The sequence below is a fragment of the Bubalus kerabau genome, chromosome 9, assembly GCF_029407905.1.
Source record: "Bubalus kerabau isolate K-KA32 ecotype Philippines breed swamp buffalo chromosome 9, PCC_UOA_SB_1v2, whole genome shotgun sequence".
NCBI classification, from domain to species: Eukaryota; Metazoa; Chordata; class Mammalia; order Artiodactyla; family Bovidae; genus Bubalus; species Bubalus kerabau.
Window position 1 is genome coordinate 92,081,879 of NC_073632.1, and position 12,097 is coordinate 92,093,975.

At 39.2% G+C, this 12,097-nt stretch overlaps 1 protein-coding gene across 1 annotated transcript in view; it reads left to right on the top strand.

The window, feature by feature from the left end:
- The window catches only part of ADGB (androglobin), a 185,652-nt gene that overhangs the window by 97,498 nt on the left and 76,057 nt on the right, over positions 1–12,097 (top strand). Inside the window, exons 16-19 of the mRNA XM_055534699.1 lie at positions 327–390; positions 4,614–4,716; positions 7,425–7,566; positions 9,425–9,539. Of these exons, the coding sequence (XP_055390674.1) occupies positions 327–390; positions 4,614–4,716; positions 7,425–7,566; positions 9,425–9,539 (424 nt within the window). The remainder of the gene's footprint in view (positions 1–326; positions 391–4,613; positions 4,717–7,424; positions 7,567–9,424; positions 9,540–12,097) is intronic.

Below are 12,097 nucleotides of genomic sequence, written 5' to 3' on the forward strand. Positions count from 1 at the left end.
GTGTGAGAACATTTAAGTTCTGTTCTTTGAGCACATTTTAATTATACAATGTAGTCTTATCAACAATACTCACCATGTTTCAAGTTAGATCTTCAAACCTTATTCATCTTGTAACAGAAAGTTTGTAGTCTTTTTACCAATCTCTTCTTGTTTTGCCCACCCCCAGCCCTGGCAACCATGTTTTCCCTCTCTGAGTTGTTATTATGTCTTGTAGCTTTCATCTATCTTTACCTGTTTTGCCTATAATTATTCATGTCTGAGAAACTTAATATATAGTACTAGTCTGTTGCATATAATGACAATAACCTGTTATAAATGTTTTTCAGGACTATATATATTTTCCACAAACCAAGTTCATATTGCCTTAACTTTCAAAAATCAGAATTCAAGGTAAATACATTATGATATCTTCTCTTTCACTTCTTAAATTTTTGATGGACTCATGCTAGTGAAAAACACTTTCAAATTTATCAAGCATTTCTAAACTTCTAATATAATTGTATTTTAAAAATTGTTAGGGTCTTCTACCAATCTCTCACCCAGACAATACGCAAAATTCTGCTACCTGGTATTTCCAAGTGTGATCCATCTGATTATGTTGCAGCAGTTCAACCCTGAGATGCATTATTTTATAAATTCACACTAAGGAAATTTTGACTTATAAATAAGGGGAGGAAAAGTACAAAAAATTCACTATTCATGCTTGCATGCTAGGTCGTTTCAGTTGTCTCCAACTCTTTGCAACCCTATGGACTGTAGCCCAACAGGCTCCTCTCTCTATGGGATTCTCCAGAAAAGAATACTGGAATGGATTGCCAACCCTCCTCCAAGGGATCTTCACAACCCAGGGATCAAACCCACATCTCATATGTCTTCTGCTAATTAATGTTCACTAACTTGCACACAATTCCTAAAACATAAGCACATTTTCACTATCATTTTTGCTATATCAGCCCACATTCTTCCCTCTGCTTGAAATTAACTCACGTTAGTCCTTCCCACTGCTTGAAGTTCATTCCCCTTCCTCTGGCCAATGTCTACAAGTCCCTCAGAACAGCACAGATGCCGTGAGACCTCCTTCCCTGGCCATAGAGTCTGAGTCAAGTATGCTTTCTCCATGCATTCTGTGTGATTGTCCACACTCAAACACTTTCCTCCCTCCATCCTGACTGTATGGTCATTCCTCTGTGTTCCTCCACCTACCTATCCACTTCATGTCAACATCTTAAGGAGGACTCTGTCCTTTTCTTGACTGTTGCAATACAGGCCCTGGCATGAAGTAGAAACTTGGTTTTTTTAAAAAAATTGTTGAATGAATTAATGAACAAGTCTCACATGGGGTAGAATTTTGGAGAACATGATGAAATGTATCCTGGGAACTAAATTACACTGAAACATGCTTGTTGCTTGTGTGGGGCCATGCAACCCCCAGTGATAACTCCACATCTTGCTGAGCTAATGCAGAGTTGGAGGAAGTAAGGAGGCTTGGGGATGACTTCTCCCTTTGCACTTGTACTAGATGAAAATGCAGACAGATAAAACCTTTTTGAGCATCCCTCAAGAGGTACTTTGTAGCTGGTTGCCTGCTCTGAAAGTACAAACCAGCTCCGTACTAGTGACTGGGGCTGGCAGAATGACTGACCTGGCTCAGTAGTCTGTCTACAAAAAATACCCAGAGGAATGCTTTGACTTTATGAAGATAAAAAAAACAAAGCAAAGACAAACAAACAAACCCCAAACTGTTAATTGAGAATAGCAGAACCCAGTGTGTGGTGTGATATTTATTTACCATTTACAGTTAATTTAGGAATGTCATCATATTCAAATTACTGGCAACAGTTAAACGATAGTCATTTATAGGTGCTCCCTCTGTTCCCAGCCTTGAACTAGGTTCTTTTTTGCATCAACTCTTCAAGGCAAACCCAATGAAAAGACTATTATTATTATCGATTTTCAGGTTAGGAAACTGAGGCAGACCAAGTTTGGGGGTAAAATGCCCAAGACCACCAAACTAGTAAGAGGCGCAGACATCAGGAGAGCCAGATTTGTCCTCAGTGAAGCCCGTGCCTTTCTCACTAGTGCACCTTTGGAGGAAGCAGATCCATGGCTCTGGAGCCAGACTGCCTAGTTTTGAATGCAGATTTCACCTGGGATAGGACTCTTTGCTTCAGTTTACTTTTTTATACAATGACAGTGAGAGACCTACATCAGAGTTGAGAAAGGAACGAGAGAATTTGTGTAAAACACTTAGAAGAATGTCTAATACTTAGTAAGTGAAAATAAATGCTGGCTGTCATTATTATTACCAAGAGCATTTGGTACATGAGTTTTTGTTATACATTGCCACCCTAATATATATGTGTGTGTGTGTGCGTTTGGACATTTTTATGAAGTGATGGTAAATACAGAATTTTATTTTCCTTTTAAAGTTCCAGCTTGGCAAAATAAAATGACAGCATCCATTATGAGTCCCTTCATCCCGCTGAATTTTTTTTTAACATCAATGGTCTGAGAAAATGACGGATTTGTTAGAGGATGTTGTTAGTACCCAAAATTAAAAGATGTTGTTAGTATCCAAAATTAACAGCCTTTAGTTTGGCCTGCCCGTGGTCTGAGGCTAGGCAGTCCTGATTTAGGGGCTTCCCTGGTGGCTCAGATGGTAAAGAATCTGCTTGCAAAGCAGGAGACCCGGGTTCGATACCTGAGTAGGAAAGATCCTCTGGAGAAGGGCATGGCAATCCACTCCAGTATTCTTGCCTGGAGAACCCCACACACAGAGGAGCCTGGTAGGCTACAGTCCATGAGGTTGCAAAGAGTCAGACACTACTGAGCAACTAACGCTTTCACTTTTAGTCCTGATTTTAGTGGCCACAGGCACTGCCTGCTGAACTGGGAACACAGAGTCTGAGGCTTGTCCTGTGCACATCCCTTAGCTGTCCCCATGGGTGATGTCATGGGAGTTGGCAGGGGGTTTGCAAAGATGTCTCGTGCCTGCACCAGGGCAGATTCCCTTCATATGGCCTCTAGGGCCAGCTCATCTTTAAATTCTCAGACAATTTAAAATGATGGCAAATGAGTTATCGGTAGAGCCTCCTCCTTGCTCACACAGGCTACACTGGCAAATCCAGGGTCCTTCAGAGTTTTAGACAGGGAGTATTTGAAACAACTGCTTCTGTTACCAACATGTTGCAGACCAAAGAAAACAAAAGAAAACTAAAATAAAGTGTCAAATGCTAACTATTGGAAAACTTTGAGTGATGCAATCATTTTAAATAGTTACATTGCATCAAACATTTCTAGAAATCTTATTATCCTTGATTACTAAGGATTTCTTTTTCACAATATAACTTGGATTTTTTTGCATTTCAACTTGTTATTTAAATATTGTAAAATAATATAGAAAGCCTTTAACGTATAATGACAATTAAATTAACACATTTACCATACACCATCAGTCAAAATTATGTTGAAGCACTGGGAAATTGAAGTGCAGTAATAGCACAATAATTGAAAGACCAACACTGGAGTTAGGTATTAGTAGATAGACAGACTTACTTTTGAATCTCAGCTGTGCTACTTGCAAGCTCTGTGACCTTTGACGAATTACTTACCCTCTCTGTATTTCAGTTTCTTCATCCATAATTATAGATATTAATAGCACCCACCTAAGATGGATTGAAATCATATTCATGTAATCCTTATGTGCCTGCCCATTATGAGATATTCCAGTTGTGTTCAGTACTTTCTTGCATGCCCCAAGCAAACATCCAGTTTGGTTCATCAGCATGCAATAGGTATAGTTCTGAAGACCTTGTAGAATGAAGGAGTAATAGCAAAAACCACCAAGTAGCATGTGCTTAGTCACTCAGTTGTGTGTGACTACTTGTGACCCCCAAGGACTGTAGCCAGGCTCCTCTGTCCATAGGATTCTCTAGGCAAGAATACTGGAATGGGTTGCCATGGCCTTCTTCAGGGGATCTTCCCAACTATTGGATTGAACCCAGGTCTCCCTCTTTGCAGGCAGATTCTTTACCGTTTGAGCCAACAGGGAAGCCCAAGTAGCCTACCTTAATACATTTCTATTCTCTCCCTGTTTACTTATCAGGGACCTATTTTCTGAGCACTGCTCAGCTGTGGGCTCAATTTCTTCCTCTACTGTCATTTCTGGAACAAGCATACCCCCTTTCTTTACTCACAGAGGAGAGCTTTGGCTCTCTCTGATATGGTGGCTGGTCTCAGCCTCTGCTGATATGTTTTCCATGGACTGCTGCCAGCATGCACCAGTGTGATTTTCTTTCTTTCATTAAATCTGTAAAGTACTTGTGGTGTCTGCTGCTGCTGCTGCTGCTAAGTCGCTTCAGTCGTGTCCGACTCTGTGCAGCCCCATAGACGGCAGCTCACCAGGCTCCTCCATCTCTGGGATTCTCCAGGCAAGAACACTGGAGTGGGTTGCCATTTCCTTCTCCAATGCATGAAAGTGAAAAGTACTTGTTGTGGTGTCTAGAACACACTAAATGCTCTATGAAGGTCAGGTATTGTACTGTCATTAGAATTGGGAAATACTACCATTAACAGGCTGATATGAAATGCAACAATTAGTCTATTTCTTGCAGTTTTTAGATGAACGTGTGTCCTATCACCTATTCGTGGACAGTTTAAAGCCCATTGAACTGCTGATCTGCTTTTCTGCATTGGTACGCTGGGGAGAATCTGGAGGTAAGAGGGCCATGAGAAAATTACAGTCTGAAAGGCCAGCTCACTTTCTATTCAGAGAAAATGTATACTACAAGTTTTAGAAACCGAATGAAGGAACTTATTTCCTCCTTAGACCTCCTAAGATCTTCCTGCTCCTCTGACATCAAGGAGTATGCTCACTCTTGCCACCCATCTCTCTCTTTGTTCTGGTCATATGATCACCTCTTTAGCACACCTAGTCCCTCTGTTTCTCTTTCCACTTATACATGTCATCATTCTTGATTTTTTCAAAATCTATTTAAAATCACAAGCTCTTTCATCTTTGATTTGACTCTTCCAAAGGCCTTTATCTCCATCCCGCCCTGGGCTCCTACTCTCATGGTTTTATTTAGACTTTATTGTACCACTAACTGTATTATCTCAATCAATCTTAAGCTCTTTGACCACCACACCTGAAGCTCCAGTTCAGTCTGTCTAGAGTTCTACCCCTACAATTCTTGGACTGAATGGGGACCACCATTCATCAACCTTACAAGTTTTTCTGTGTCCACTCTCATCAGATCCTTATTTCTTTGAGGCCCAACACAGTTTCCATGGCCCATCATTGTATTTATTGACATTTCTTCACATGTACCCTCAACACAAGTGCTTTCTTACCCTCTCAAGTTATGTTTCTGACAAAACCCTAGTACTGGTTGAAAATATCTCTGTTCCTGATCTGAGGTTGCATCAGAGCAGCTGACTGTTACTGAAGAAAGGCACCCCACTCCAGTACTCTTGCCTGGAAAATCCCATGGATGGAGGAGCTTGGTAAGCTGCAGTCCATGGGGTCGCTAGGAGTCAGACATGACTGAGCAACTTTACTTTCACTTTTCACTTTGATGCATTGGAGAAGGAATGGCAACCCACTCCAGCGTTCTTGCTTAGAGAATCCCAGGGACGGGGGAGCCTGGTTGGCTGCTGTCTATGGGGTCGCGCAGAGTCGGACACTACTGAAGCGACTTAGCAGCAGTAGCAGCCCCATTTTAAACTGAGGACCACAAACCTCAAAAAGAACAAACAAATAAATGGCCTAAGCACTGTCAACATTCCCCAAGTTCATTCATCCTCCAAACTTTCATTCTTATGGATGATTATTGCAAACCTGCAGATCTCTCTCCGTCTTCAAATCTTCAGTTCCCACTCTCATCCTTCCTCCTTTTCAGGTGATGACCTTTGCTACTGTTTTCACTGAAGAGATCAGAAATGACCCACTCATCTCATATTGAACTCTCTGAAGCTCTAGTCACCTTTCCTTCCTATTCTAACAGATAGACTGTTCCTTTTCTTCTCTAAGGCCGGTTTCTTGTGAACATATGCACATATGCTGCTGCTGCTAAGTCACTTCAGTCGTGTCTGACTCTGTGCGACCCCATAGACTGCAGCCCACCAGGCTCCCCCGTCCCTGGGATTCTCCAGGCAAGAACACTGGAGTGGGTCGCCATTTCCTTCTCCAATGCATGAAACTGAAAAGTGAAAGTGAAGTCACTCAGTAATGTCCGACTCTTAGGGACCCCATGGACTGCAGCCCACCAGGCTCCTGTGTCCAAGGGATTTTCCAGGCAAGAGTACTGCAGTGGGGTGCCATTGCCTTCTCCACGCACATATGCACAAAACAGTATTCTTTGATTGACTTGTTTTACTAAAGCATTTATATGTAACTCAAATGAACAGCTCTAACCCTGTATAGGTATAAATATTTGCTGCATGCTTAATATTGAATTTCTTGCTTACCTTGATGGCAGAGACTATGGTTTTCCTACCAAGATATACCCAATGTTTTAAATGGTATCAGATATGTAGCAGGTGGGCAATAAATATTTGTTGAATAAACGTTCTAGACTCAGCAGGGTGAGTTTAGTATGTCTACCTAACCAATAGTTCCTAAGCTGCACCACATCCTAGAACATTGAAACTCCAAATGCATGGAAATGTTTCAGATCACGTGGTGGCCTGTAACATTAGCTTGAGGGTTAGCTGCAAAACAAGGTAAGAAGTATTTTGCCCTCAGCTACCAATGAAGAATAATATTTTCTACCCATTTTCAGATTTTAAAAAAGTTAATTAAAGTTCGATTAGATTGTTTTAATTAATTTACAAAATACAATTAAATTTAAAATGTTAATTTAATTGAAATGAAAGTTTTGTTAATTATGTTATTTCTCCACATACTTAAAGCTAAGAATCAAAGGTAAAAAACTTAGATAAAATGTAGCATATTTTGCCCTTGTTTTGACACTTTCTTAGGAAAATTTCTCATTTCCCCAGATGTAGTCATTTTCCTCCTTTAAAATTGCATCCAACAGTGATTGTGATATTGTGATTCCTGCTCTACATAAGAAAAGCAGTGGTATACTACAGTGAAATATACCTGGCTGACCTCTTTTTTTCTAACTTTTCCATTCCTGGTTTCCTCAGCTGGGGGAATGACTATGAGGAGAAAAGTAAGAATAGGAACAAAGATCTTGCTTCCTCTCGAGTATTATTTCCCATAACTATTTACCCAGCATAATTTCTGATGTTTTATGAGCATTTTCAGAATATGTCTAATTGTTGGTTGTTGTTAATATCATTATAATTATATTATTATTATTAATGTCATATTGATAAAAAAGCAATACTAGTGATGGCCAACTTTACTCTCACAATCGAACTTTATATATATATAATTTTTTTAACTTTTCCTAAAGCTTTAACAAAGAACAGCCCTCCCATAGAGCCTGGACTACTCACAGTTGAGACGGTTTCTTGGAAATCTCTGAGGCCACGCGATCTTGTTGTGACAATTCACACCTATGCTACCAAGGCTACAGTGGTTCGCCTGCCTGTTGGGTATGGAGTGACTTTATTTTTCCCATACTAAGAATTATTTGAAGACTTGTAAACTTTTGACTACTAGATAATGAAACAATATGGAATCTAGTATGTTGTTTCCTACAGTGATTTCACAAAGTATAGGTCTATCATCATGATTCTTGAGAAAAATAATTCTGGGAACAAATAAACTGGAGAAATGTTGTACCTTTTGGAAGATGTGTAATTGTCAAAGAATCTGAAACGTCTTTAGTAAAGAGTACATTTTAAACGTGTTTAACCCAGTATTTCCTAAAATTAATTTATTAAAATGATCTTTTTGTTTTATTATGCCATAGTTCTTAATAAGGACCATGATTTTATTTAAAAACAGGCTGAAAAACAGCATTTTTTCTATAAGTCTATAGTTTTACCTGTAGTTATTTTTAATTTTACCTGTAGTTTTAAGTTAAGATACAATTGGTTAAACACATCACATTTTCCATTTTAAAGAAAAGATATATAGTTGAAAAGTTTTCATGATTTTTGATAAGTTCAAAATATTACCTCATATTTCAGATAAGATAAATATTTTGCTGAATTTTCCAAGATCAATCATGATAATTCTATGTGATTAATGAAAATCTATGGCTCTTATTCAAAAAGCAAAACCCAAGAAACAAAATAAAGTGCTAAAATAATCTATGGCAAGCATCTAATATTCCTAGAGGAATAATGAATTTTAAAAATACTATATTTTTCACATCTCCCCTAAAAACTCTTGTATGGAAAGATTCTTCCAGAAATCATTATTCTGTCTGAGTGCTCATTCATCAAGATGACCAAGGATGAGGAACTGATAAAGAATCTACTTTTATCTGGGCTTCCCTGGTGGCTCAGACAGTAAAGAATCAGCCTGCAATCTAGGAGACCTGGGTCCAATCTCTGGGTCAGGAAGATCCCCTGGAGAAGGGAATGGCAAACTACTCCAGTATTCATGCCTGGAGAATTCCATGGACAGAGGAGCCTGGCCGACTGCACTACAGTCCATGGGGTCACAAAGAGTAGGATACAACTGAGCAGCTAAACACTTTCACAATTTACTACTTCTATCCACATTTCCCCCCAAAGGGGACCTAAGCAGCCACCAGGAAGCTTTAAGACATGCTCTCAGTCCTCTCCATGGTGCTACAACCTGGTAGGAGAGACACAAGTAACATACATGAAGCTATGCATTTGTGGGAAAATGACTATGAAATCTACAATGCACTTGGCCAATGTGAATTATTACTGTTGTGAGGTGAAAATCAGGACCAGTCTTCTGCAATATGTCTGCAGTGCATGGGCGGAGAAGGCAATGGCACCCCACTCCAGTTTTCTTGCCTGGAAAATCCCATGGATGGAGGAGCCTGGTGGGCTGCAGTCCATGGGGTCACTAGGAGTCAGACACGACTGAGCGACTTCACTTTCACTTTTCACTTTCATGCACTGGAGAAGGAAATGGCAGCCCACTCCAGTCTTCTTGCCTGGAGAATCCCAGGGACGGGGAAGCCTGGTGGGCTGCCATCTATGGGGTTGCACAGAGTCGGACACGACTGAAGCGACTTAGCAGCAGCAGCAGCAGCAGCAGTGCATGGGAGATGGCTCCAATATGTGCAACTTTGTCATTTAGTGTGACTGCTTTTATCCAACATAATTAGTGAAATATAGATTCCATGCTCTCTGAGGGTTCTTTCAGAATAAAAATTCATCAGTCATTACCTCATCTGTGTTACAAAATTCAGCCCATACTAACCTTTGACTTCATTTGAGCACAAAGTATCATCAAGAAGCTAACAGAGGCAAGGACTACAACAAAGGAGACCCTGGATCTATATATAGTGTCCACTCTCTTTAGGAGACACATGCTGCTCTTCACTGCATATGCCCCCGTGGGCCACTCCATACACATCTGCAGCATGGTGACCTTCGTCATTGGGGATGAAGATGTTGTGCTACCCAACTTTGAGCCGGTAAATTGGTTAGCAACTGTGATTTTTGTGTGTGTGCTTTAGTTTCAAAGATCTTGAACTAAATAATATTTCTATTTTTTTATTCAGCTTACTCATTTGTTTACTTTTTAAAACTACTAAGTATATTCTGTAAGAAATTCTCAAATACGACATGTTAATAAGCAGTCTTAACTCTGTAGGGATACAAGTAAAATCATTTTATTTTAAAAATAATTATTATTTTATTTCATTTTATTTTATTTACTCACCTCTGCTCTGTTGAATTCCCTTACACATCTATTAACACCTAAGGCAGATCCCATAGTATCAATATTATTGTTCCCTTGAGAAACATAAAGGATCAGTACAGACTTTTTCAATGCAGGTTAAATTTTTGATATTTTAAATGTTCCTTTCCTCCTTCTTTGTCCTAAGGAAGGGACTCTGGGATTCAGGGAGAGAGGATCCACGAAAGGGTCAGTGATTTCTTCATCTGCTCTTAACCTCTTGGTTTTTCTAGCTCCTAGCTCTGACAGGGTCTGAAAGAAAAGAGAGATTAAATAAATCTTCCTTCAGGTCCTGTCTTGGTTTAGACGTCCTCTCAAGGACATCTTCAGACATATGCATATGCATTTGGGGAGACAAGTATTTATAGGGCTTTTCTACTGCATAATTCAGCTTAACCTGCTCCTCCAATCTATCTCTATATATCACAACTTCATATTAGTGAGATGAGATCCACTTAGCCAGTCAGTAAACTTGACCAGAGCAGTAGCAGGATGGCTCAAAACCAACTCTGTGCTCACGTTTTCATGGCCCAGATATGCTCCAGTCATGCGTTCTTCCCTCTCCAGGCAGTGGTCCTGAAGGATGCCCTATGGCTGCCTCCTCTCTTTCTGCATCACCTCTCATCAGACCTAACTCCTGCTCAATAGACACAGAAGGAAGATCATCAAGCCCACCATCTATGTCCCTTAAATGCTTAATTAGATTTACCCTGCTTATTTTAAATTCTTGTTTTTTCTCTTCTTTAAAAAAATTATTTTTACCTGAATAAATCAGTGTTATCTAAAAGAAACTGTACTAAATAAAACTACATAAAGTGAAAGTGTTAGTCACTCAGTCATGTCCGATTCTTCAAGATAACTATAAAATAAAGGCAGCCAACTTAACTGCCAACATTATATGATTTAGATGAATAATAAATGTGCTTAAGCGGTAAAGAACCCCCCTGCCAATGTAGGAGACACAAGAGACTCAGGTTCAATCCCTGAGTTGGAAAGACCCTCTGGAGGAGGAAATGGCACCCCACACCAGTATTCTTGCCTGGAAAATTCCATGGACAGAGGAGCCTGGTGAGATACAATCCATGGGACCTCAAAGAGTCAGATAAGACTGAGTGACTGAGCACTCATAATGATATTATAATATTAAAAAAAGAAAAAAAAACTTCAGGGAACTTGGGGATTTTTAGAGCATGAGCCACCATCTCCTTGCGTGGCCCTGAAATAAACCTTTCTCTGCTTCAAACTCCAAACAAATAAACAAAAAAAATTTTTTTTACATAGTATGGCTTATCTAATTTGTTTCTTTTTTATTTTTTGAATTGAAGTAGAATTGATTTACAGTATCATGTTAGTTTCAGCTATTCAGCCAAGTGTTTCAGTTTTAATATATATTTTTTCAGATTATATTCCATTATAGGCTAATTAGAAGATATTGAATATTGTCCCCTGTGTTATATAGTAAGTCATTGTTTCTTATCTATTTTATATGTAGCAGTGTGTATCATTAAACCCACACTCCTAATTTTTCCCTCCCCTACCTGTTTGCCTTTGGTTAGTCATAGTTTGTTTTCTATGTCTATGAGGTTTCAGTTTTGTAAATAGATCCATTTGTACTTATGTATTTTATTCCAAGTGTGATATCACACAGTATTTGTCTTTGTGTACTTAATCACTATGATATTCTGTAGGCCCATCCATGCTACTGCAAATGGCAGCTTTTCATTCTTCTTATGGCTGAGTAATATTCCAGTACTATATCCATGCATCGACTGATGGGCTTTTAGGCTGCTGTATATAGTGCTATGAACACTGGGGTGCACGTATCAAACCTAAAAGCTTTTGCACAGGAAAAGAAACCAACAAAATGAAAAGACAGTCTATGGAATTGGAGATATTTGCAAATGATGTGACTGACAAGGGGTTAATTTCCAAAATATACAAACAGCTCATACAACTCAATGTTAAAAAGCAACCTAATAAAAAATAGGCAGAAGACCTCAATAGACATTTCTTCAAAGAAGACATTCAGAAGATTAACAGGTATATTAAAAGATGCTCAACATTGTTAATTATTAGAGAAATGCAAAGCAAAACCACAATGAGGTACCACCTCACATAAGTCAAAATGGCCATCACCAAAATATCTACAAAAAATAAGTGCTGGAGAGAGTATGGAGAAAAGAAAACCTTCCTACACAGTTGGTTAGAATGTAAATTGATACAGCTACTATGTAGAACAGTATGGAGGTTCCATGGTGGTGGTGCTTTAGTCACTAATTCATGTTCAACTCT